Source organism: Perissodus microlepis, chromosome 10 (genome assembly GCF_051167445.1).
Source record: "Perissodus microlepis isolate ML-2025 ecotype Zambia chromosome 10, ASM5116744v1, whole genome shotgun sequence".
NCBI classification, from domain to species: domain Eukaryota; kingdom Metazoa; phylum Chordata; class Actinopteri; order Cichliformes; family Cichlidae; genus Perissodus; species Perissodus microlepis.
This window is the reverse complement of record NC_140470.1, coordinates 8777686-8804586: the sequence shown is the minus strand read 5'-3', so window position 1 is coordinate 8804586 and position 26901 is coordinate 8777686. Positions and strand designations below refer to the sequence as shown.

Below are 26901 nucleotides of genomic sequence, written 5' to 3'. Positions count from 1 at the left end.
GCCTCATCTCAAGTTGATTAAAGGCAGCAAGCCTCTGCTGGCTTCCATTCCTCAGTCAGACTCGTTTCCCTGTGACACATCAGCTGTGTCCTTTGTCGTTTGTGCTTCCTGGGACCCGATCCAAAGAATGGCCTAAACATTACCTTGTTAAAACACCGCGTGATTACGTTCATCAAAGAATTTTACGAGTGGAACTTTTGTTTTTACAAAAGTGCCGAGACTCGCTTTTGTTGAAAATCTTTCCATCTTTGTTGTGGCACTTCCATCTGAAACGAGCACCAGCGGTCACTGAACGCCAACAAAACAAATTTAATTCCCTCCCTCATCAGCCACCCTCAGCCAGGGTCAATGCCTTGTGCAGTTTGCTTCTTTTGTAAGAAATGCTAGAATTAAAATCAGAGTGCAAGGATCAATACAGCAATTCAACCAGCACTGAGAGGGGCCTGTGTGTCAAGTATTTGTGCCGCTTATTAACATGACTATTGATTGGAGTCAGAGGAGCATGGTCACAGAAGCAGCATCAAATACCAATCATTAACCCTCAAGTCAGTTTTAGCTATAAACTCTTGGCATGCTCTGTAACATCTTAATCCTTAAAGGGGCATTTCATTGATGGTCATCCTTGGCGACCCTGCCTTCAGTGTCATTCATTAGCATATACAGCCCTGAGCTAATTAGGTTTGTTATTTTTTGTCTTGTTGGGGTGGGGGGGGGGGGTTGCTGTTGTTGTTTTTTTCAAGTTTGGTTTTACTTTGGAAGTGTCTGAAACAATATTTACTCCTCTCAGGATTGAAAATAAAAACTTGGAAGTTCTAAATTTCTCCACTAAGACTGAAAGCCTTTGATATTTCTAAAGTTTAATTAAGGAAACAAACAAAGGGCAAGTTTTCTTTTCTTTTACTATAAGATGTGGGGTTTTTTTTAAAACAGACCATTTTTGCTTGGTTAGAGCTGCTGCGATCATGGAAACCTACAGTAGCAGGCCCGCTTTCTATTTACTAACTGTATCACGTTTGCAATACCTATTTTGCAACATACTTTTAAATGATTTTTTGAATATCATATCTGACTCGTTTTAACCAGCATAATCAGCAAAAATGAAGTTAAAGAACATCAAGTCAGAACAGAATCGATTCTGTTCATAATTATTATGGATAGAATTTCTAGGTGTAGCCAAGCCAGCGAAGGCTTGCACTTGTCACATTTCATCTCTGCTTTTTACAGATGATGTGGTTCTGTTGGCTTCTGGAGCGGTTTGCAGCAGAGTGTGAAGTGGCAGGATTGAGAATCTGTACCTCCAAATCTGTTTCCAGTCCTCAGCTGAAAAAGGGTGGAGTGCCCACTCTGGTTCAAGGACAAGTTCCTGCCCCAAGTGGAGGACTTTAAGTATCTCAGGTTCTTGTACATGAGTTAGGGAGAAAGGAGCGGGAGGTCAATGGACAGATTCAGTTGCATTGATGCAAATGCTGTACCAGTACGTTGTGGTGAAGAGAGAGCTAAAAAGCGTAAAAGCAAAGCTTTCAATTTACCGGTTGATCTAAGTCCCTACCCTCACTTCTCGTCATGAGCTCTGGGTAGTGACCAAAAGAACGAGATCGTGGATACAAGCGGCAGAAATAAGCTTTCTCCAAAGGGTGGCTGGTGTCCCTTACAGATAGGTTTAGGAGTTTGGCCATCATTTAGGAGCTCAGAGGAGAGCCGCTGTTCCTCCACATCAAAAAAGGAGCCAGCTGAGGTGGTTTGGGCATCTTACAAGGATGCATCCTGGGTGCCTCCTGTGTGAGGTGTTCCAGGTATTTCTGACCGGAAGGAGATAGACCCAGGACACATTGTAGAGATTATATCTCTTGGCTGGCCTGAGAATACCTGGGTGTTCCCCTGGACAAGCTGGAGGAGTTGGCCAGGGAGAGGGAGGTCTGGGCCTCTTCATGCTAATTGGTTGCCATATTCTATTAATTTACTCCCCTTTGCTCAAATACTATGAACTGGATTAGACAAACCAGAAGAGAGAAGGAATTGGAAAAAAATAGATGAGAGCAAGGTGGAAAAATAACTGGGTAAAGTAAATAAAAGTTGATGGTGAAAGACTAAAAAAAATATAGAGTACTGACTTCATAGTAACTCCTGAACATTATCGTGAATTATAGTAGTTTAAGCTTGTCAGTAAATGGGAACACTAACATAATCAGACTTCAACACAGTTGGAGAGATTTGCAGTTGGTTTATAATTCTAGTAATGCATTAACCAATGGTACTCACACATTACAACTGCTTTGAGCCAGAATGCAGAATCGGGTATGAAACAGAACTGAGACAACCAGTGCATCGCCTCAAATGGTTTCTGCTTGAGACCCAGGCAGGTAGTTCAGCAAGCAGAGGAAACAGAGAAATCAGAGCAGGACAGATGGCCTGGAAAGCACTGATATCTAGCTAACCCACTGGATTTATTTGATCAAATAAATAAAAAAAGCACCATAACAGATTCTAAGCACTTTAATGCCACAGTCCAGTTCTGGAAAACCTCCATCTGTCCTCCCCTAAAACCTTATTGCAAAAGTGTCAGTGGAGTACAAGGGGAGATTGATATAGAGATAAGATCTGCTTTAGATATCACTAATTCACAGCTGAAAAAAAATCACCTCCATGTGTATTTAAACAGTGGGAAAAGGGACAAACATGTTCCTTCCTGTTGATTTGGTAGCATTCGTACTCCATAGGACTGTCTAATGGCATCTGTAAGCCCATGAGTCTTTATCTTTATTCAATATTAAATTAAGTTTGATTCTAATTCTTCCTATTTTCACAATTTGAATCTACAATCAGTTTCAGAGCCGAGGTTGGAATTAAACCCATAAAAAAAAACTTCTCCCTAGTCCCTAGTGTTGTGGCTTTAAAGGAATTCATCACAGCTAACCTCATAAAATAGGAGTGAGTGTCAGATGGAAATCAGCATTTTACATCTCATATCCAGCTCATAGTTTGCACAGGCTATCATCCTGTACATATTTTCTGTATTTAACTATTGAATACAAGGCCAGGACATAACAATTAAAAGCTGCACCTAATGTCAAAGTATCCTGCCCTTTTCAAAACTACTTTTAGGTTTGGTTTTTTGGTTTTTGGTCTTTTTTGTTTATTTTTTGTTTTGTTTTTTTTTGGGCGGGGGGTAGTGACTAATAGTTTAGGTTAGTGCTAAAAGGCATGTTAGAGCAGCTTCTTAATATTTGCAGTTATTTTGCAGGAAACAAATCATTATATGTTCAGAATCACCAGATGGGGCAATGCATTCTGTTAGCCGTGGCAGAGGGGTTGAACAGTCAGGCTGGGGGCAGTAAACTCTCGTGATGCATTTTTCATCCTCCCTCTCTCACAAGAAGCCAGACTGCTGAAAGGAATATTGACTAAATACAGAAAAGGTTTGATCTTGCTTATTTATTCCCCACCAATTTCTGTGGGATTTTTTTTTTTTTTTCAATGCAGGTAGAATTCAGCGGGGGTTTCTGAATGCTGTTTAGATTTATATTTTTTCTCTGAGCCATAGGTACATAACAGCAACATATAAATATTTATCACAGTCTCCATATTTGCCCTTCAGATTATTTCCTTCATCTAATTTTCCTCCCCTGCCTTCTGTACTGATGGCTACCTTCCAGAATAGAGGCCCCTTCATGATAATGTCTCTACTACAGCTCCTCTGGTACAAAGTACGGTGCATTCAATCTGTGTTAATGGTTGGTAATGTAAATTGTATCATTACACAGCTTGAAAAGTGGGCACTAAGAGCTTTAAACCCAGGTTGGAGTTATTTTGTATGTTTCTAGCAAACCAACAAATCCATAACCTAACTGGAGAAATTGAAGGGAAGGTGTGATCCCTTCACAGATCAATATGTAATTATTGCAAATAGGCTCATCAGACAAGCGAAAGCAATCAATTGTTGTTGTTTTTTACAACAACTGGTAATTTAATCTAATTCATCCCTGATACATACCCATACATGGGTATGTTTTTGTCTGTTTATCTCAAAATTACTAAAAAAAAAGGAAGGATTTCAAACTTTAGTAGAGACCAACTTTATACCTTTCCACTTAAACAACCAACTGTTGATTTACAATGATATCTTAGTGAAAAATCTCCCTCAGGATTTTCTATACAGGCGCTGTGGAGAGCATCCTCACACAGAACATGACATCGTGGTTTGGGAACAGCTGTGTGAAGGACCAAAAAGCTCTCCAGAGAGTGATCCGTACAGCAGAACGCTGCTGCAGGATTGCTCTCCCCCCACTTCAGGACACCTACACCAGGAGATGCCGGACTAGAGCAGCGCAGATACTGAAGGACCCGTCCCATCCTGGCAACAAACTGTTCCAACTTCTGCAATCTGGTAGAAGGTTCCGCATCATCCGGGCAAGGACAGAGAGACTCAAGAGGAGCTTCTATCCCCAAGCCATCCGGGCCCTAAACACACACACCCGCCCTCTCACATCATCTATAATTGACTGAGACAGGACTCTCTTCCAGACACTCTAAACCAAGGCACAATGTACATTCCAAATTCCTTTAATTTTAAATATGTTTATATTGTCTATTCTGTAAAATACTCAGATGTCTATTCATATTAATGTACAGAATTCACCTGCTTGCTGCTACTACTGCACATTCACCCAATGTATATACTATATATATATATATATATATATATATAATGTTCTTCCTCTACCCCCCCCCCCCCCCCCCCCCCATTTTTGCACATGTCGAGGAGCGTGTCAGGCTACATTTCACTGTGTGTTATACTTGTATAACTATGCATGTGACAAATAAAGAACCTTGAACCTTGAACAATACAAACCTTACGGTACAGTTCCACACACCAACACAAATCACTATCCTAATGTGGATCTTTTTTTAGTAGTTGTACACGAACACAAAGCTGACACCATAAAGCAAAGCTCAAAGAGACTTTAAAGTATCATCATGATGATCCTATTTTAGAAACATGAACAGGTAGAAAGGGAGGCTGTAACTTGATTTCTCATCACTGCCTTTTTTTTCCACATGATTCAACAATTTTTATTCATTATCAGCACAAACACAAAAACAAAACAGAACAAACCACAAAAACAAAGGGAATCACATACATTTAAAGTCATTACATACATTTACAATTATACATGTGGAAAAGAGAAAAAAGACAGAAAAAAAGAGGGGAAAAAAGGTATTTACCATCTATTTACCCACAGATTTAAAAAAAAAAAAGAAACGACAAGAGTGAATTCCCATCCTTTGTGCTCACTTCCTAATACCCTAAAAACAACCGGGCCCTCTCAACAGTTGGGACAGAAGCAAAGGAGACCAAACATTGAGGAACACTACTGTGCTCATCACTGCCTTTGTTACCTGATAAAGTTCAGCGTCAGGCTGTTAGACTGGGGTTGGGATGCGCTGAGCTTTAGTGCCGCTCTGACTTCTAGGCTAGCTTTGTGTTAGCATGCTATTTAGCAGTTATTTAGTTAGTTAGCAGTATAATACACTTGTCTCTTGTCTTTTTGGTTAATAAAGATAAATGTAATGACCACGCCACTATTTTCCTCTTCCACAGATGAGCTGACATCAGATGACTGTAGTGTAAGAGCACAGGTAGACAAAAAGCATGTTTGTTTGATGTTTTTCTCCTCTATCCTTCCAACATGCAGATAATTGAAGAACCTTTGTGTAATGTATTAGCTGAATTTAATAGTGAAAAATGTAATCTGGTTACTGGTCACATGTTATGGAGTAGTGCAAAAGAATGTAACAAATTAATATTAATGTTAAATATTCATATTTAATTTTAAATTACTATTAAGTAGGAATAATTACATTCAAGTTTTTCTGCTTGCTTGCACAAATTACTCACAAGTGAAAAAACAAAATAGTTCCAATTTAAGGTTATATTTTATGGTTTAAGGTTGTTCTCCTTGCATATGGTTGTATGAGGACATTGCTACGCCACATTGCTACTCTGTGATAATCTTTTTTTCCTTTTAAAACCTTCCAAATCTTGGATAGGCTCCCTGAAGAAGAGCTTCACACAGTGCTGATGAAAAGGCATGGCATGACACATGCTTGATTTCAATCTCTATCTCTCCACCTTCAGTCACTTCATGCATTCCCAAGGAACAGGGGCCTTGTTTCCTCAATCTCTTCAGTCGTGCCAAGCAATTGTCTGTAAGTTTGCCATCAGATCACTATCAGCTTGTCTGCAGGAGGGATGGGAAAAGTGGCCCCCGTCTGCTTGCATGGTGGTTTGAAATGCATGGCTTCATCTTATTTCTTTATCAAGCCCAACTGATGTGTGAATATAAAATGTCTATATATTTTAGCTTTATAGCCTTTCAGTTCAAGAAATCTTCTGCCAAAAGCACTGGAGAAGCTGTGAAAGCAAAAAGCTGATACATCAAATGCCTACGTGGGTATGCATGCACATGTGCGGGTGAGTGTGCATGTGCTTATAAGTGCTTCAAGATTTACTTAAGTTACCCAGAGGAAGCTTTCAGAAAAAAAAGGCACACTCTCAAACATATACTCTGTCAAGACTTATCTTCGCCCCCCAGAGGCAGCAAGACAAAGCTCACACATTTTATAAAGTCTACAATGGTAAATGAGGCGTTTGAAGAATTGCAAATGCCAGGGAGCGCATACACTGACAGTTAATTTTTATAACCTTTTGTGAAAAGACTTACCAGGCAAACATTCAACCTGAGACAGACCCCGTCACTTGTGTCTCCATCCACCCACTCAACCCAGTAATTCATTGCATTTCTATCTCTATCAACCCACACAAGACCAGAAATTACTGTTACTGCTTAAACTAAACCAAAATATGTCACTGCTCTTTACTGGTTTAATAAGCATTTTATAAAGCATCAGAAAGCACAGTTCAGGTTGAAATGGCTATAATCAGTATTTTTAGATTAACAATGGAACATGTTTTTTGGGTCGCTCTGACAAACCCACAAACAATTATGCATTTCCTCCCAGCTCCCATGAGCTTTATAGCCTTTTTCGGCTAATTGTTTTGTCAGACTGCAGAGTTAGTATTTTGGTTCACTGTCTCCATACACTGACAGCTGTTTTCACTATTTAAAAAAGTTTAGTGTGTTTTGGTTTGTTTTTTTTTTTTTTAAGATTTATGACATTTTGATCTTTGTGTGTATATGTTAAAAACTGGGATTTCCTTTTTACATGATTCTATTGGTATCCCATTCTGAACCTTGGTTCTTGTGATTTTCAGTCTACAGTTCCTGATATTACTTTATTTTTGACCTTGTAATGAAGTTCAGCTTTGGTAATCCAGTGTTTTGGTTCACATCTTAATTATTATTACATTTTTTGTCTTCCTTCTCTTATCCCTCCCTAAGCCTTATTCTGCCAGAGGTTTCTTCCTGTTGAAAGGGAGTTTTTCCTTCTCACTGTCGCCAAAGTACTTGCTGATAGGGGGTCATATGATTGTTGGTTTTTTCTCTGCATGCATTATTGTAGGGTCTACCTTACAGTATAAAGCATTTTGAGGCGACTGTTGTTGTCATTTGGCGTACAAATAGAATTGAAATGAAACTGAATTATTCTTCATTGTAGTTTTATTTCCTTTGTCTCTTTCTTCATGTGTAGTGTGAGTCTCCTTATGTCCACATTCAGTATCTTTCTCTTAGGTTGGCATCTTGTTAAGTGTTAGCATTCATTATATTAGTCTCCTTTGGCTATTTCCTGCTTTACTTTGAAAGTTATTTTCTTAGTTTTACTTCCTATCTGTCTCTACCTGATTGTCCTGATTGCCTTCACCACTCTCCTATCTGTCATTCCCCAATCAGCCCTCTGTTATAAATAGTCCTGTCTTCCCTTTAGCAGACTGCAGAGTTAGCATTTGTCATAGCATTTGTTATTTTTCCCTTGTCTATTCCTCACGCACTGTCTTGTCTTGTCTTTTTTCCATCACCTTTTGTGGTTTTTCATCCTTCAGCTTCCTGCAGTTGGGCCCTAACCTTTACGCTCCACACAACCTGACAATATCATTGGATTCCACCTTTTCAGACCTCAAATTTTATCCCAAAGTTCTTGCAGTGTTTTGGCTAGAGCTGGTTTTAGCCTGTTCTCAGGTGGCTACTTAATGGAGTTTTGAAACTTACCAAACAGCCACTTCATCAAACGTTCATCAAATTACTAACATTATAATTATTGTGAGCTTTTAGCACTGACCTGAACTTCGATGCCATATCCCAGGTAGACAGTAATCAAGTAGTTACACTCCACTCCCGAGTCAAGTTGCTGCAGGATTTCAATGTTACCCTCAGGGTCAGTGAAATTCAGACTACACGGCTCTGTGGAAGAAAGTAAAATGACAAGTGATTCCCTTTTTCCCGGATCACTGATCTTTCTGACAGCCCACCTGTGTCTCCCTGGCCCTGTAACCCTCTAACTATCTCTGCAGAGATCCTCTCTGACACTACTCATCTGGGCCTTCAGCCCTCTGTGGCCAGTGGGAAGGGCGGGCAGGACACATCAGGAAAAATCAGATTGTTTTTGACACATGAGCAACTCCGTTATCCCTGACGGAAAGATGAATAGCTGTGTGCAGAATGCAAAATGAACAGGAGTAATGCTGAGGATTTGATGCTTAATTTTCTTTTCCTCTGGGATACATGTGTTATATTTAAGGGTAAATGTCCAGCTCAGTACAGTACATCCTTGAAAGTCAGAGAAAAAGAAAAAGAATATTACTCTGCCTACCTGATGTTTGCATGGTGGTGATGGTGGTAGTTGTGGTAACAGTCGTGGACATTGTTGTGGTGTCTTTCTCTGAAGAAGCCGGAGTGAGCTTGTGGAGCTGATGACCAGGGCTGGTTTTGTTTTTTAGTGCCGTTTCACTAGCTTCCCCCTTTTCCATCTTCCCCGAGGTGGCCTCTTCCGGAAAAGCACCCAAACTCTGAGGCTGACTTCCTAGTGAAGATGAGGGAGGTACTCTGCTGTTTTCACCACCTGAACCTCTGTTATTTGGTGTCACCTGGGTGGTAAGTGAGTGTGTTGTTGGATCGACCTTGTCTGTCCCCCTGGTCCTCTCCTTTGATTTCTTTTGAGGCATAGACACGGGCAGTGCTGGTGTTGTGGGGGAAAATGTAGTCAGCGGTGATGTGGCAGCCACAGTAGCAGTAGAGGCAACATCTGAAAAAGCTGGAGCATCCTCATGGGGCACAAGTTGAGTGACAAGGTCTGCTCCATTTGGAGCAGACACAGAGCCTGGCATGGTGGGATATGCAGCCACATAGCCATCCTTCCGAAAAAAATGCTGGTCCCCCCGGAAGTCCCTTGTAAGTAAATGCTCATGAAGCAGCAGGCCCTTGAAGACTGGCTGGTGGTTGGGGATGTTCATTGGTGAGACGGTAGTGATGGAATGGACTTCACTTTCTGTGTCCTGCGTTGATGAGTGTGTGAAGAGGTCCCTGTCTAGGTCCAGTGTCCTCTTACTGATGCTGTTACTATCTTTTGCAACTGAAAATTAAAAGAAAAAAGAAAAAAAAGGTAATATAGTTATATTAAGCAAAATATTACAGTCCAGTGATCTATAGAAGCAACATGCAGTATACGAGAGTAGTATGTCTTTTTGACAGTTTCATTATAGAATCATCAACTCTGCCAGCCTATAATCTTGCAAAATTATGCCTAATGAGGTGAGAGGCTCTCCTCTTGTATAATTCTTCCACACTTTCTTTTTTGCGTTTTGCTATTTTTAATCAGTTCATTATGCATGTGTGTGTATATGTGTGTGTGCGTGCGTCTGTGTGCAGTGAGGCTGGAGAAACTATGACCATAATAAAGTCCTTTATAAATTTATTCACTAGCAAGTCAGTCTAATAGGTTAACATAAATATAATATATAGTGTGAATATTACTGTACAGAGGGAGTATTTAAACACATGGACACTCCATCTTCTATGTTAATGTAAAAAACTTTTAGTACTTAACATATTAGGGTATTTTTAAGACCATGAACACAATTAATAAGGTAGTATCAAAAACAGATTCCATAATTACACTCTGCATTCAATGAAAGCTTGGCGTGAGACTGAGAGGATGTAGTCTAGCTTTTAACAAGAAAAAAAAGTAAAAACACCACCAAATGAAAACAAGCTCTCTATTAGTCAATCATGGGTAAAATCAGTTATCATTAACCATCTAAATCATCCCAAACTAAGTAGTCATTTTGCCATTCTGATACTGGCACTTCTAACATTTTAAAAAATATATCTAACTTTCAGCATTTGACACGTCAGCCTGGTACTATTTCAATAATATGTAGGGTTTGTTAAGGTTTGCAAGTTCAGATTATCTTCTTTTATACACATATGTCAACAAGAAACAATGCTGTCAGCTTTGGCACTTTAATTAGCTTGCATTTGGGGTGACAGTTTGCCTTAATGAGGCAAAATAGCTGCCGGCACACTTTTCACACTTAAAGATGAAAGGATGTTGTTGACACCGTGGCAGCAAATCAATGAGATATCCCTATGTGAGTGCTTCTATTACAGCACTCCAAGAGCATGACAGAATCTAAGTTTGAAATCAAAACCAATGGAAGACTCCGTTATATATTTAGGGCTTCAGTCAGAGAAGCCTAAAGGCTTGTCAGCAACCATCTGGCAACCACCGGAATTGAGAAAAAAATGTGTATTCCCCAACTAGTTGTGAGTGGCTGCTGGAGGTAGCTCATATTTGCTGTGAAATCAATTGCTAAAGCCTCCTTCACACAGGTCAAAAGACTGGTCAGTGACTCCAGGTAGTCATGAGTCGCTAGGAAGAATATGTATTCTGTGAGAGGCTGATAGATGGCAATCATTAGTGTGAAACTGGTTATAAAGAACTATACAGTGATGCACCTTGAAACTGCTTTGATTACTAGCAGGTTGAAAGTCACTATTGGTATGCATGGAAGACACTGACTTTTTCACAAACATAAAAAAGTTTTACAGCTTTACTTCAGTTTATGTGCACTGCTACAGCGTTAAACCGCATGCTTATTGACTAACAACTTGTGATTAACAAGCTTGTGGTTGAGAATGAGCATGTGGTGTCATATAGATAATTCTTGGTTTCTGGAAGATGGTATGACAAAGATTTACAAAATGGACTTAATTTTTTTTTTTTATATGACCAAAAGTGAATGACCGAGCCCATAAACTTAGCAGGAAAGTGTTTACAGAGCTCAAGTCTTCTTTTATAGGATTGGGAGCCTTTGTGCAACCACAGCTCTTGCCATCTGGTCACTTTCAGTTACAGTGCATGTTGAAGCTACTTCTGCGATGGCTTCATTTTTCCAACTTGGAAGCTGCATCTGTGTTTTATATTGTCGGGAGAATATTTAACTATAGGGACCAGAGGGTGCTAGGTGATCATCCACTGCTCTCTAGGCCTTTGTGATTCCCTTAGAGGTCATTTGCACAAAAAATGTTGAATACATAGATACACAGCACACGCACTGTTTGTGCCTTGAAATTCTAGATAAGCCTGTTTCTTTAATCGCACATGAAATTATACCATGATCCTCAGCGTGAACTCTTACAGAACTCTGTTTAATCCTCTTTCCTCACTTATGATTCAATTATAAAGCTTGCATATTCTTCAATTGACCGACACTTTTCAATGCGTTGATTAGAAGAACCCGTCACTTTCTTGCATATGAAATATAGCATATATTTCAGGCTCAAATTAGCCTGCCAGTTGGTAAACATTCACCCTGCAAAGTCAAATTTGAAGTTATTGATTTCCTAAGGATTCCACAACAGGAAACATACATTCGGGTTTTTAAAAAAGAAATAGTGTCTGAATAAATCTGAAAAATTGCTGTGCCGAAGGAGACGCTCTGCTTTGCTCATAAATTTGGAAAGAAGTTGTAAGGCTCTGTAACATTTTGCTGATGCAGAGTACTTTTTACCACCACCGGGCACATTGATAAAACTTTGATTGGGCTATTCAAGAGGAAGAGTAAACAGCTTTATTACAAAGCCTCTCCTAGGCGGACAATATTGACACATGGTTTTACATTTTACTGACAAACACGACAACACCACATTCATCTTTTGTGGTGACAGAAGCAATTCAAAGACCTTTTGATGTTCTAAGATGGAGGAGAAACATTTCCTTGTAGCCTTATTCTGTCACAACAAGGGGAGCAAGAATGGCGCTATAAAGGCAAACTAAGCATATTTGACATGTCATTCTAGCAGAGAGAATAAAGAGTCTAAAGGGGGGGGTCTTCATAAATGATTGAAGTATATAAGACTGGCCTTCAACAATCTCAAAGACACACATACTGCATAATAAATTGAGAGTTTTTATTTATTCATTTATTTATTTTTATCATAATTACTGTAATTGCTCCTTGTGGCTGTTAAGCCCTGCCTCCTGCTGTCTTATCTTCCTCTCCCTCTGTCTCTATCTTTGTAGCACAGATTTCGACCATCTATTTTCTGCCCTCCAGTCAGAATATTGAGTGAATGTGGAGAGTGAGGATGGAAGGCTGGGTTGAACCAGAGTTTCTCATACACAGATCAATAGAGGATCAATGTGTACAGGTTGAAGACCTCACTGTGGTGATTACAGAGAGGCACTGCTACCATATTGTTCTAATCTCCAAACTTTAATTGGCTGTTTACAGCTGAGGTTTGGAGCAACAGGGAGAAACTGAATTTTAAGTACCATTTCTATTAGTATTTATGCATTTTAACATGTATTTTTATTATCTCAACAAACTGGACAGTTAATCAATAAAATAATTTTGAAGAAATCTAATCAGGAAAGGAATTTATTTATTAGTTTCAACCTGAAAAAAAAAACATGTTAAAATTAGTTATGCTTCATCCAGGTACATCATTAAAATACTGACTGCATATAATTAATTGTCTAATGCTATAATTCAAGCCAAAAAATTGGCTTGAATTTCCCTTTTTAAATTTAAATTCCTTTATTTCAAACTGGTTCACCCTTCGTGATGTCAAGGATCATCACTTTTAATTAGCACTGGTTTTCTTGGAAGAACCATCTTGTTCAGGTCCTAAGTGGTCAGGTTGAGAGCATGGCCAGGCTCATCATCATTTTGGGGTTTTTTGTTTGTTTGTTTTTACTTCACCATTTGTGGGGTTCATTTGCCAGGAATTTTTCAACAGTAGTCTAAACAAAAATAATATTCTGCTTAAGTAGCCTGAACTGTAATTTTAGTCCTCTCTCATACACGTTCTCAAATAATGCAAAAAAAAAAGCAAGACCAGAAGCAAAGCTTTCAAAATGTCATGCAAATGTTTAAATTGTGATGCTATTCATGGTAATGTTACATTATGAAAAATAACTGGCGTTTTTCTCAGGCGGCATTCCTCATAACACAGACAGACCTTGTTACTGAAGTTGTGAAAAAAAGAAAGTAAGACTATGTAGTTGGGAAAAACTAAGTATGCCTTATGATTTAGTAGCTTCCCATATGGAAAAGAAATAGTAAAAACTTATATGATTTACTCATGAAAGTGGCCACTTTCTCATTACTTTCATATATTGTTTTAGTAAGTATCCAAAACATACAAGTTTCATTATATAATTTTTCAAGGAATTCTTTTATGCACAACTCTCGTAATGTCCCACCTCAACATTTCAAGGGTTAAGGGTTGAGGTTTGACTGGGCCATTGCATCATGTCTCTTAATTCAGCCAATCTGCTTTAGATTTGCTGGCATTCAACAGTGTCCTGTTGCATGACATAATTTTGACCAGGCTTTAGCTGTTGGACAGATGGTCCACATTTAACTCTAGAATACTTTTGTATACAGAGAAGTTGATGGTCAATTCAGTGACTGCAAGGCTCCAAAAAAGGCCCAAATTATCATCTCCAATCATCATGATCAAATGTGGTGCTGAGCATTTGGTCTTGTCTGCCCAAAAGAAATTGTACCAGAAGTCTTGTGGTTTGTTCTGATACAACATTGTAAATTTAAGCTGCGTTGTCATGTTCTTTTTAGAAAAAAGAGGCTTTCTCCTGGTAATGTGCTTGGATTTCTACTGCTGGGGAGATGGAGTGTACATCCCAGTTTAAAACTTCACTTTTTGATAAACCTTATAGTTAGAGCAGCATCAGGTTATTGTAGCATCATCTTAGTCATGCTACAATAGGTCTAGGCTGCTGAGGGCTTCCCGTGATGCATGAATCTTTCTTCTTCACTCTTCCCGCTGTCACCAAGTGCTTGATCACGATGTGTGTTCTGATTATATGTATGATACAGTTTTCTCTGTATTAATGTCGGCTCTTTACCTTACAATATAAAGCAATATAAAGCACCATGAAGTGAATGTTGTTGTGACTTAATGCTACATAAAAATGCCAAAACATCTGCTGTTATAGAGGCGCTCAAACTTTTTGATGATCAGTTCATCAAGTGCATTTGATGAGCAGCGCCTGGCTGCTACTTACCCTCTTAATTCCTATGGAACCACTAAGGGTTTACTTAGTTTCTATTTCACATGACTATGAAGTATATAGTTTTAATATCTCCCCACACTGCCCACCAGTTAAACTTTATTGTCTAACCATGTGTCGATGTACTCTAATATACTGCCGTACACAGTGTACTTTAAAAAAAAATGTGACCTTTATGTGCTTTGGTAGGTTTGTGTCATACTGTTGCAAACAGTAACAGGCAAGTTCTGTCAAGTCACAAGACTTGTGACAAGATTAGTTTTAAATCACAAAGCCATAGCAGGTGTTATCATTCGTGGAAGCTGTTGCTTCTCTGCACCCCAGGTAAACATCATTTATTGATGTGCAACAGCTAAAAGTAGCAACCATGCTGCACGCTAAAGAGGTTACGTGTATAAATGAATCACATCACACTACACTGCAGCTGGTTAATTAGAGCTAATTCATAAATTAAAGGTGGTAATTGCAGTGACAGAATGACGTTACTGTGATATTATTCAGTGCATTAGAACAAGTACAATAAAATACCATTTATTGTCCCGGGGGAAATTTAGTTAGTGACATGTTTCCTTTGTGAGCACATTCAGTACACGTTTATGAGACCACTTATCTGAGAGGAAGGAAACCATTTAAAGAGTGTGGAATATATTCATTTGCCCCTAAAGAAATCTGATGTGCTCTCTTGCCCCCTTACATCAAGAAGTACCAGCTCTGCTGTCAAAACTGAGAAACGGGAATATTAGACTTAGTGATATAAAATAACCTTAACAAACCGAGACAACTCCGTATCCTTTAGATGTCACCCTGATACCATAACAAATGTTAAATGGTGCAAAATGGTATAAATTTCAACTAGGCTGTGATTTGGTTTTTATCTAGTGAAATCCTTAGAGAAGTCTAACATTAGAATGTAGAAAACCAAGAATATATTTACAATCCTATGGCCTGCAGGGCCAATTATAATAAAGAATTTCCAGCAATCCTGATTATGTGCATCATTTACATTGGGAGGCACACGATCATGCTTTGTCCATGGATCCATGACAATCTCTCAGTCTACACTGACTAAGATGACAGAGTGAGCAATCATTGGGGAACGCTCCTCAAGATGGCAACAGACAGCCTCATCTCTTCAGTTGCATACAAATGGAGTCATCAGTGAACACTCAGTGCATGGAGAGAGCACTAATAAGATGGGACAAGCCACACTTGAGGCAGGCTTCTGATTGACATCAATCTCCTAATATCCAGGGGCTTTATTTCCTTATTATTACAGAGAGCCACTAGACAAGCAAATCAATAAGCCACTTCCGCTGGGCTCAGATACAAGGGCTTCAGGTCTCTCTACGTAACTCCTTCTAGGATTCTCAGTGGAGGTTTGCACTCATGAATTCATTGTAAAGCTAAGGCAAAAATTTCCTGTTGCTGACTTTGACTCCATTTCCCCGAGTATGTGCAGATTCTACACTTGTTTGCATAAAACGACTAGGAGAGACCAGAGGAAATAATGGGGTGAAACTGATAAATGATTCCATTAGTCAACTTAATGAATTGATCTTTTAATTTTCCTTGTGGGTGTGACAGGTGCACGGAAGGGGAAATAAATAAACAAACAAAAGGTAGAAGGAAGGAAATGAGGAAAATTAAATTGATTACTGGATAAAACCACCAAGAAAAAAGGGGGGTGAAAAAAGTCATGATTTATTTCTCAGGCAGTAATTTATGTCTAAAAACAGAAGTGACATTCCTATTTCATAGCATCACATTTTCCTTGTACTGTCTGTCTGGCTTTTGAGTCATGGGGATAACAGCATATGGAGATGAGACACGCTCTTATCCTTCATGTGACCTTTGACTTCATTGAGCGGAACCATAACTTTTCCCTTTCATTTATTCTAGCCTCTCTGAGTTCCGGTTCATTGAACATCGTCCTTCAGACAGCCTTTAAACAAACTGTGTCTTAATGGTGCCATGAAGCTCGTAAGGCCTGACCTTTAAGCTGGAGTAGAACAAAAACAGAGTTACACGTCACCACTATTTGCATTAAAACCTACTGTAAAGCATTTAAGTTGCAGGTGGTAGCAGGTCGTTCTTAACCAAAGCGGAACTTAAAAAGTGTTTTAATTGGTAATAAACTGTTGCCAGCTGAATGTTATTTGAAAAACAAAATCTGCTATTTTTTTATTTACAGTTTTTTTCCAGCTTTTCTTTGGCCCAAGAACAAATAATAAATGAATACGTGTCTTGTTTTACAAATGCCTGGCATTAAAATTACATCTTCTTCTGTAATCGTGATAGAATCTGTCTTATGTAGAAACCAAAGCCTTGTTGCATTTCAATTTACTATTGCTCTGCATCCTAGAAAATACTGGGAGGAATGTCTATTTTCACACTTCATTTCCTTCCATTAGTGTAATTTATCTTTTCATTTTCTTCTCATTTACTCCATGGTGGAGTCAATTAAGAAGAGAGCTGTTGGTGAAACAAGAACTACAACTTTAAAATCTGTAGCCAGTTACAGTACAGTGAGAAAATTACCCCACCGTGTTTTAACACAGTTGTAAAGGAAAAAAGGGGGGAAAAGGTTGGAAGACTGAGTAAAAGAACCTTTTAATTCATTTGCTCGTGTCTGTCAAATGCATCCAGGTATTCAGCATGAAGACGCAAACACATGATGAAATGCATAAATAGGCAGCATCATTATCTTGTAAATATAGTTATCTGAGAGAGAGCGCGGTGTACATCTGTGGCTCTTCTGGTGACAGCGCAGACATTACTTTGAATTTAAAAGCTACTTGATTGATGTCACACCCTTTGCCCATGTTCAAATGATTTCCCAAACCTACAGGAAATCCATCAGCTCAAGGAAAACACTACTAAAGAGCCACCCCAGCAATTTTCAATCTCATCCGTGTACTTGTTATAGATCGACGTGCCAATGTGGACCATTACACCTGTCAATACTCTCTATTTCATGGGGAGGCTTATGTTATAACTCTGAATTAGACCAGACAGAAAAACATGATTCATTTTAGCCTCAAGAACTCCTTCTTCATCAGATAGTACAGACCATCTGAAAATTGAAGCCAGGCAAAAGAGAAGGAAAAAAATCACTTTCTTATTTATTTTTTTATTTTTTTATTTTGGTTTGTGTTGTGAGATATGTGAGAGCTCTAGAATTATGTTTGTGGTACTTATGAGGGAAAAAAAAGCCATTATCAAAGTGTACTGAGTAGAAAACAAGTATTCTTAGGAACCACAAAGACAAAAGACAATGGCGAAACTGAGAGGAAAGCACGTGCACGCTGACCTGTGTAATATTTATCAGGGTGAAATCGGTGTCCTCTCCAAACAGACTGATGCCATTCAGCTTGAGAGTCAGGAGCTGAAATTGTATTACAATGCTTTAATCTCAGCTGAGTGGCCAAGAGGTCATGCTCCTGGAAATTGAAGACCTGAAAAATGAGCTGCAGAGTCAAGAAGGCTTGAAAAATCATGAGATGAGTGAGGAGAGGGTAGCCTGCTCCTTCACAGTGGAGGAATTTCTCCAGGAACTTGAGGAGGTAAAAAGGAAGCATCTAGCTGAAAAGCAGATCCTTTCTCATGAGCTGACCACTCTCAGAGTCCAGAAAGAAAAATGATCGAGGGTCCAGACTGAGTTCGAAAAATTGGAAACTGCGGATATCGCAGACAAATTGGAGGACATGCAGGTCTCAGATCAGCATTTGGCTCAATGCATAATGAAAAAACTAAACAAATTTATTAAGAGGATCCAGGCAGAGACTAACTATCTAAACACTTTAAAGCTATACCAAAATGAAAGAAGCCACTTAGATGAGTGACAAAACATTTAAGTAATTTGATTAGATGTAATTTTGTTACTTAAGTACATGATATATAATAAGAGTTCATATCTAACACATTTCCTTAATGATTAGTTATTTCAATAAATAAACCTGTGCTCTTAAATATTTCAGTTGCATTTTACTCAAAATGACGGTTATTCTTGAACAAAAAGTGCACGTTTACGAGGGCAAAGAATCATTTTTAGTGTTTTCTGCATGTAGGCAAAGCTCAGACTGAAAGATTGTTCTTTCTTTTTACAGTAGGTGTTTTCATTGCTGCAGAAATTATGGGAAAAAGAAGAGCAAACATCAAAATGAACCTCTATTTTTTTTGAAAAGTCCTTTAACAATAGTCTAAATTGACATATTTTGTTTTGTGTAGAACAGATCCAGCACTTCTTGCTTCAAAAGTACCCAATTTTTTTTAAATGCACTTGCTTGAATGCATTGAAAACTAAAAATGTTTTCCCCGAGTGTTACACTCTGTAGAAACCTCCCCCTGCAGAGTCAGCTTCCAGTTAAATAAGCTTCCTGGTATTTAGAGAAAGTGAGATACAGGCTCCATTTAGTCCCGTCTTAAATTCCAACACAGTTCACCTTGTTTCCAACACAGAAAAGCACTGTGTGAAATATTCAAGAAATTGTATTTATTAGTTACTGTTCACAGACATTAAGAAACTCATTAGTCAAAAAAGTACTTTTATTTGCTTTCTGTTCCCTTCCTGTTTTCTTTGGATTGAGCATCAGTCTACTTCAAGTTTAGAAAAAGATCAAGATTTGGGTTAAAATAGTTATAAAACTAATAAGAAATATTAAATAATATTATATGTTGCAAAGTTTACCACTTGTTCCAAAGCTCCATTTTCCATGTTGCCCCCATGACAAGTACTGCGAGAGATATCTTTAAAAACAGGTGCAGAAACAACACTTACTTTCAACACATTCAAACAGATGTATATTAAACCCACACCCAACACTGTTTTGACACTGAGCTTCGTCACAATGCTTATGTTATGATACATAAGTGCACAAGTAGTTTGCGTTAACTGCAAAAGTAGTTAAGGCAAGTGATTAAAAAACGTTGTACTAGATCATGTTTCAGGACGGTATTGATGAAAGTGCTTTGTGGGTGCTTGTTTTTGAAAATGCATTTGGTGTTATAGCTCAAATTGTGGTCTTCATACTCTGATCTCTTGCTTCAGGCTAGTGCTGCTCATTTCCAAATGCTGCTATGAGTAGCTTGTTAGGTGACTTGAATGCTATATTTCGTCGGTGATCTTAGATGTGGCTACTAGGTGAATATATTTGGATTACCTGAATTTTAATACGTGAAAGAAATATTTGTTTTTATATACTTTGTTACCGGTTTCTATTAAAAAAAACACACACACACACAGTTTGAATCATTGTAGTGCATGGGTTAGCACTGCCAAATCCCTCCGGCTTGCTCTAACAGTCCAAAGATCGTTTCATTTTTAAATCTAAATTGGCCATAGGTGTGAATGTGAGTGTGTGGATCCCTATTTGTTAGCCCTGTGATGGAGTGGTGACTGTACCCCGAGTCTCACTGTGCGATAACTAATGTCTCAGCACCCCCTCCCCAAAGAAGTGGAGAATTGTAGAAATGGATGCATGGGTGGAATAACCATGGATAAGGAGGAAAAAATACAGTATTTTATGATCCCATGGAGTACTAATTGATCAAAGGACTAAACATGTTTGTGAATCTTAACCTTTTGCATATTGACTGGATTAGGTGGATACAGGTAGAGAGCAGACCTTTGGACAAAAACAGTTTTGTTTTTTGTTTCTCTTTTTACTCTTAGATCTGACAAAATCAGAGCATTTTGGATATTTTCTATGTGCACTCTGACTTAGCAAGCAAGTAAAATAACTGATCAGGGGAATTTTTTTGAACAGAAGAGAAAAGAATACAAGCAGCATACACACAATGTGGCAAAACCGATATATGTTTTTAGATGCGACGGTTGAATCTCTTTCAAGGAAGGGCAGAGACTAAGAAATATCCACAATTAGGTAACTATTCTTCAAGCGGGGTGACAAGCTTACTGGAAAACTGCATCCAAGAGTAGAGACAGTATTGATATAAACATAGAAGAGGCTAGACAGCATTGTTATTGTTTTGGCTTTGAATTATTTTTTGCCCTGAAGCTTTCTATTTTAGTGTGTTCAGCATGCTTTGTGATAGTTTAGTCAGCGTAGACATTGGGCCATTACATTCGGACAGCTCTAACTGTTGTAGCATTTTATCAACCCTCTTAAAAATGAAAGGCATTTTCAAATGTTTGAAAAAAATGAGCAATTAAAATATGCATTTATCCACTAACTGGATTAAGTCTGAGTGACTGCGGTATTTTAAAACTATCTCGAAACGAGATAAGAACGAGTGTTTAAAAAATAACAATCAGTAAAGGAGAGGATAAGAGAGTTCAAAAGAGAGAGACAAACATATTTTTGACCACAAGCATTTTAATATCCCAGCTGCATGTAAAGTTTAAATTATTTTTATTCATTTTGGCAGGTGGATGCCAAAGAGCAAAGTCAGGTGAGGGCCTGTGAGTACACAAGTCTCAAAACATAAGCGCTGTAAACCAAAACACAAGCTGCCTATTGGGAGGTGAGGGGAAACAATATTAACACCGACAGTGATGGATGGTGTTGCTTCCTGTAGAGGTCTGATGGATGGAGGACTCTTTACAGGCACGAAGCACTGTTTTCTAGACTAAAAGGGGCCTTTTGTGTGTTGTACATACACGAGTAAAATGTGCGTTATAAAAAATAGGTGTGCAACATTAATGTATTTCTTTTGCATAGATATAGACATGTTTTCTGCCATCCGTGGGTCCATTATTACATTGAATATTACCAACAAATAAAGGTGAGATATTCCTAAAAGCTCTTTCCTAATATGCAGCAGTGCTTGCTTTGTCTCTAAAAGCAAATCTTTGCCTGCTCATCTTCACTTTTTGAAATTGCACCACGCTTTAGGTAAAGTAAATAGCTAGATTACTCAAAGTTAGTGATCTGCAATGTTTCTAAAAACAGTCAAATTTATGAAAAAAAATATAGCAAAAACAAAATGCACCAAACACTAAAGACCAGTATGTATCATGGCACAGTCATAATAAGCTGCTGTGTCAGGTTTATGTGCATTAGTATTAACTTCCCTTTCCTCAATAGTGTCACACCTAAAAACAGATCAGTTTACTGGCCTCAGACAAGAAAAAGAGCAGCTAAAGGTCAAAAACCTCCTCTCCAAAAACAATGTTATATTATCTGCCTCTGCTGCACTCAGCAGATAAAATTGATGTTGTTCTTCCCACTGCGATGGTTATATTTGAAATCAACAGCGAGACACTTGCTGTAGTTTATGTTTGGACTTTTCATATTCTCTCTCTACATATGGCACTGCCGGGCTTTTTACAGCTCAGAAGGCAAAAGGGTCCTGAAAGGTAAAGGAAACAAAAAGAAAATTACATTAATTAAAAAGAACAAAGCACTTATTCATCATATCACGTTAACAGTCACCCACTTTACAGTAGCAGGTTGTTTAAGCTAAGAATAGCTCTTTTGAGCGGCTCCGCTGCCAATCACAGCTGCTTGTAGCTTATTGCTTTCATAAACTGTTGCTGCACAGTGCACTCGCTCATGACTGAGAGACACCTGATATTCAGCTTTTATTTTATTTAACACAAGAGGATGTGGTGCAAGAGCCTGCTAGGTTACCATGCCAGGTAACCAGAGAACATCGACAGACCAGATAGTTGGAGAGGTATCCTGGCAAACTTCACATTAGCACTGGTGACAAAAACCAACAACCTATCCCTGCACTGAATTTGAAAAGTTGCTCTCTTTAGGCTTCTAAGTAATGAAAGGAATCATTAGAGTTTGTAAACTTTTTATTTAATTTCTTTTCTTTTCTGTGCTTTATAGCTTTACCAAAATTGGATTTCAGGCTTGGCTACCCTAAGAGGATCTACAAACACACGTGGTGTAAGAGAAAATGTGTGTGAAAAAGCACAGAGTGGAAAAAAATAAGGGTTGAAATTAAAGTTGTTTAGCTTGAATGGATTTAAGGGCATGAAAAGTAAATTTTAGTGCTGGTAATTAATCTTTTTTTCTCACTGTTGAAATACATTTTTAATGGTTTGTATCTGTTTCAACAAAACAAACCAGGAGGGTCAGTGTGTGCTCCTCTCTCTCACTCTGTTTTATGCAGCTGAACTGGTGTGTGAGTCATTGCATCATTAATCCAGTCTTTAAACTATAGGTCCCAACAACCAACAGACGTCATGAGTTTCTACTATATACTGTAAGCAAATTACCAAAACATTAGTGAGCACTGATGCTTTAACTTAACCACCATGACTCAACACAGTGCAACATTCTCAGTATTTGTTGTTTAAATAATTTATTTGTAATCCCATGGATTATGTTTCTTATAACAAAAATTGTTTTGTATTGAGTTAAGCAACAATATAGGACTCTATGGTCATCTACTTTTTTTCTATATAATAACTAACTAATAATTAATAATAATATGATGAGCACAACCATGCCCTTAGACTTTTAGGCTTACGTTACTAGATCAACTGCAGCTACTTTCTCAGAGGAGGAGCAACCTGAGCAGTCTTTTATACAACAACACTGGGACACTAAAAACACTAAGAATGCATGAAGTTGTAAATTCCCAGCCCTTACCAGTGTGCACTATTACATTCTGCGATCCTTGTGATGTACATGGTACACATTTTAAGATTTCCCATAAAAAGCCGCAAAACTCAGTGGCAGGTAACAGCTGAAATAGTTGCAGTAATGCTAATATATAATATGTACACCATTCAGGCATAACATTATGAGCAGTGACAGGTGAAGTGAATAACACTGATTATCTCTTCACCGTGATGCCTGTTAGTAGGTGGGATATATTCGGGAGCAAGTGAACATTTTGTCCTCAGAGTTGATGTGTTAGAAGCAGGAAAAAATTGGTGAGGATTTCAGCGAGTCTGAAAAGGACTAAATTGTGAAGGCTAGACAAATGGGTCAAAACTGCAGCTCTTGTGGCGTATTCCCAGTTTGCAGTGGTCAGGATCAATCAAAAGTGGTCCAAGGTAGTAACAGTGGTAATCCAGCGACAGGGTCACGGGCCATGGATGCCCCACCTCCTCACAGGATTTAAAAGAAAGATGTGTTGCTAGGACCTATGTTGTGTTTACACCCTTATTGTGAATTGGAGCTGATTGTTTTTCATAGTTCTTACGGCTGTGTTGATGATATGATATGTAAGCAGTTTTATCACCAAATTAAACATCCATCTTTTTTCTGCTTATCCAAATCACAATACTAAACTGAACCTTTTGCAGAAAGGCTACCTGCAAACCAAACTGCACAATATGAACAATTATCCCGTCTCATTCTGGAAGAGAAAAAAAAGGGAAAGCATCAAGTTCATATCGAAATAGGGCTTTCAGTGCAAATCAGTTTCTTTTGTTAGCATAATGAGTTCTGTGTCTCGATCCCATCTAGATTAAACTGAACTAAAGGACGCTAGAGGAGCATTAATTGGTAGGTGACTGGCAACACAACTGACAATGTTCTATCAATGATGGAACTCTTCTTCTCTCATCTGCCTCTTTCATGTCTCTTTTGTATGCTCCTCTTTGAACCCTCTTGAGAATCTAGCACAGCTCCTCAAGGTCTTAAAAGACAGCAGGTGTTCACCACACCCACACCAGCACTAACCCTTGTGCTATCACACTTGCAAGAGACATACATCAAAGCTAATGCTCACATCTGCAGCTTTTTTGTTTATTCTGTAGCTCTGCAGCAAGGAGATGAAGAGCTCTTGATTTTAGCATCCTATTTAGCATAAATACACACACATACAAGTCCTGCACCATGATCATCCATGTTGTGCTAGCACTGTGCTGCGACATCAAACTTGCCAGCTGCAAAAAAAAAGAAAAAAGTACATAACAATGGGATCTTTTTTACCCCCTGAAAAGGAAACATAGTTCATTGCCATGTAATCTGTTTTTGTCAGCTGGGTGGTTTTTCATGAATTTCTAAAATCCCAGCGTACACAGCTCACATATTCTTTTGAGATCTTGATTCTGTCCACCAGGAGCAGAGACGGATAACAGCATTCAACCTAGTGTTTATGATGTTAGCTGCTCAAGATGTAGGCTACACACATTTGACCTGTTTTGATATATTCTTTCCTCTTTTTTTACTGTGGCGTCACCAGGCTGAAGCACTCCTTTAAAACTCTAAACTCTACTCAGTTTAAACTGTGATACGTTTGAGTTGAGGCCAGTATCTCCTAGAATTTTAAACAGTTATGCTCATATTTTAAAGAAATATTCAGACTCTAGCAGGAACTAAAATCTTGATATGACTTCACACAACCATATTCGCATGACGAAAAAAAAAAAGTCCACCAATAGCCATCATCACTAATCAATATCCTCTGGAAGCTCTTACAAACACGATCCAACAGCATTTCTCTTCAAAGTGAAGTAGACTGACAGCAGCAATATCATGCATGATCAGGGTGAATAATTCAATGTATTTTTTTAAAGGGACAAAAGACAATTGGAGGATGACAACTTGTCAGCAGGAGATAAACTGGGCAAATGAATAAGACATGAAGAAAATAAAAGGGAGCTAAGAGATGTAAGTAACTCACTGCCATCCAGTTTTCTGCAGTGTTCTTTAATATATGTTTACGCTTCTTTTTTTGTTGTTGTTGTTGTTTGTGTATGTTGTGAAAAGATTTCCAAATTTATTCCTCTGAATTTTTTAGTGGAGACCAAGGCATTGTTCTACAGTTTAAAAGCAGACTCGTCGAAAGAGGTGAAGAGATGTTTAATGGTGACTAACGTTAGCTGCCAAATGCCTTTGGCGACTCTGTGACTCACCATCAAAGTGAACTCTGACCAAGTGTTTCCAACGTGGCAGCCATGCAGGGCTGAAGGGGAGAAACACGGACAAGACAGGAGGGGAAGGGTACAGAGTGTAACTAAGGGAGCGGCCGGGAGGCAGGTTCTGCTATGATTTGACAGTTTATGGTCAGTGCATTTATCACAAATGTCATCCTTCATCACAGCTGAGATCTACCACGTAGCCTGCATTTACTAAATAAATGGTAAAGGTCTAGATAAAGCCACGAGTGTAATGGAAAATGCTGGCAGTAAAGGTATCTGTTAAGATTTTTGATGCATACACAGTCACAAACTTCAGTCTGAAAGCAGCCTGAATTGCCAGGGATACCAGAAACCCAGAGTATTATATGACAATCGGTGAGGGCTGCGGAAGAAGAATGCTGCATAGGCTCTACTTGTTTGGAATTTTATTGATTTGACTTTTAAATAGATGTGTATGTGAGGCTGTATTTCTATAGCAATCAAAACCTATCAAACCCGAAACGGCAGATTCTTTTTTTTTTTTACCATGCAGTACAATAAAGCTGCATCATTTCGATCCAAAGGCTTCAATTTAAAACTTGAGTCTATCTAAACAAGAATAGTCAACAAAGCCCATAGTACTGGTTCGGCGTGATACCATATGTGATCCTCTACTGTTGAGATAGAGCTCAGAGAAAGTATCTCGTCACAGTAATTTTTTTAATCATCAATACATAGGCTCTGCATTCAGCAGCACAAAGGATTTTAAATGCATGCCCATTCTGTACTGCATGTCCAGCCATATGTTAGTACTTGACCTTTAGGGCAAAATAAATCATGCATTTCCATATTCAGTTTTCCTGTTCCTGTATTCATGCTTAAGCAGATAAAATCAGATATTCAATGTCACCGCCTTGATGTAGTGAGTTGCAAGATGATTTAAAGCTCTGCCTCAGCTACTCAGCAGTGCTTTCACAAAGAGAAACATTGCACCGCAACCCAGCAAGCAACAATTCATTATATGTTAGTAACAGCTAAATGCCAGGAGTAGAAATGAAACATTAGAAATGAAAAGCACCTACTGTTACAAAATGATCTCTGGCATGAAATGAAGCACATTAGTTCATGAAGTAGTAATTAGGGAGCCATCTCAAGAGCTAGCATTATGAAACAGCTATTATCGTGAGGGAAAAAAAATTGTTCAAAACCCTTCAATTAGCCGTGATACCACTTGTTTCATCTTTTGTAAGTACAAGGCAATTAGACCTAGGTTTGTCCTGCACTTCCCGTGCTTATTTTAAATTACTCATACGTATGTAAAGAATTTGCTTAACTCCACGCACTTAATCACACCTTATTTTTGGAATATATAAAGTGCATATTTACACTGTATGGGTATACATTTACTAAGGAAAGCAGTACTAAGCTTGCTGTCCCACAGTAAGATGGTTAATCTGAGTGGAAAGCTGTTGTCACAGCAGTGCAGGGTTAAGTGGCCTGTAGCACCATGGAAAATGCAACCCTTCTCTAATCCCTTAAATTTTGGCAGAACTACCAGCTTATGGGAAGCCAGCATTTTTGGAAACACATACTACATGTTAGACATTGTCACATTGTTAAATGTTTGATTAGCTGGGTCT

The 26901-nt window shown here is 38.5% G+C and overlaps 1 protein-coding gene across 2 annotated transcripts in view; it reads right to left on the bottom strand.

The window, feature by feature from the left end:
- Positions 1 to 26901, bottom strand: part of LOC146378762 (seizure protein 6 homolog) — a 90514-nt gene that overhangs the window by 31890 nt on the left and 31723 nt on the right. For both annotated transcript variants that reach the window (XM_084941791.1, XM_084941792.1), the window contains exons 2-3: positions 8767 to 9525; positions 8236 to 8357 (exon numbers count right to left, since the gene is read on the bottom strand). In XM_084941791.1, the coding sequence (XP_084797917.1) occupies positions 8236 to 8357; positions 8767 to 9525 (881 nt within the window). The remainder of the gene's footprint in view (positions 1 to 8235; positions 8358 to 8766; positions 9526 to 26901) is intronic.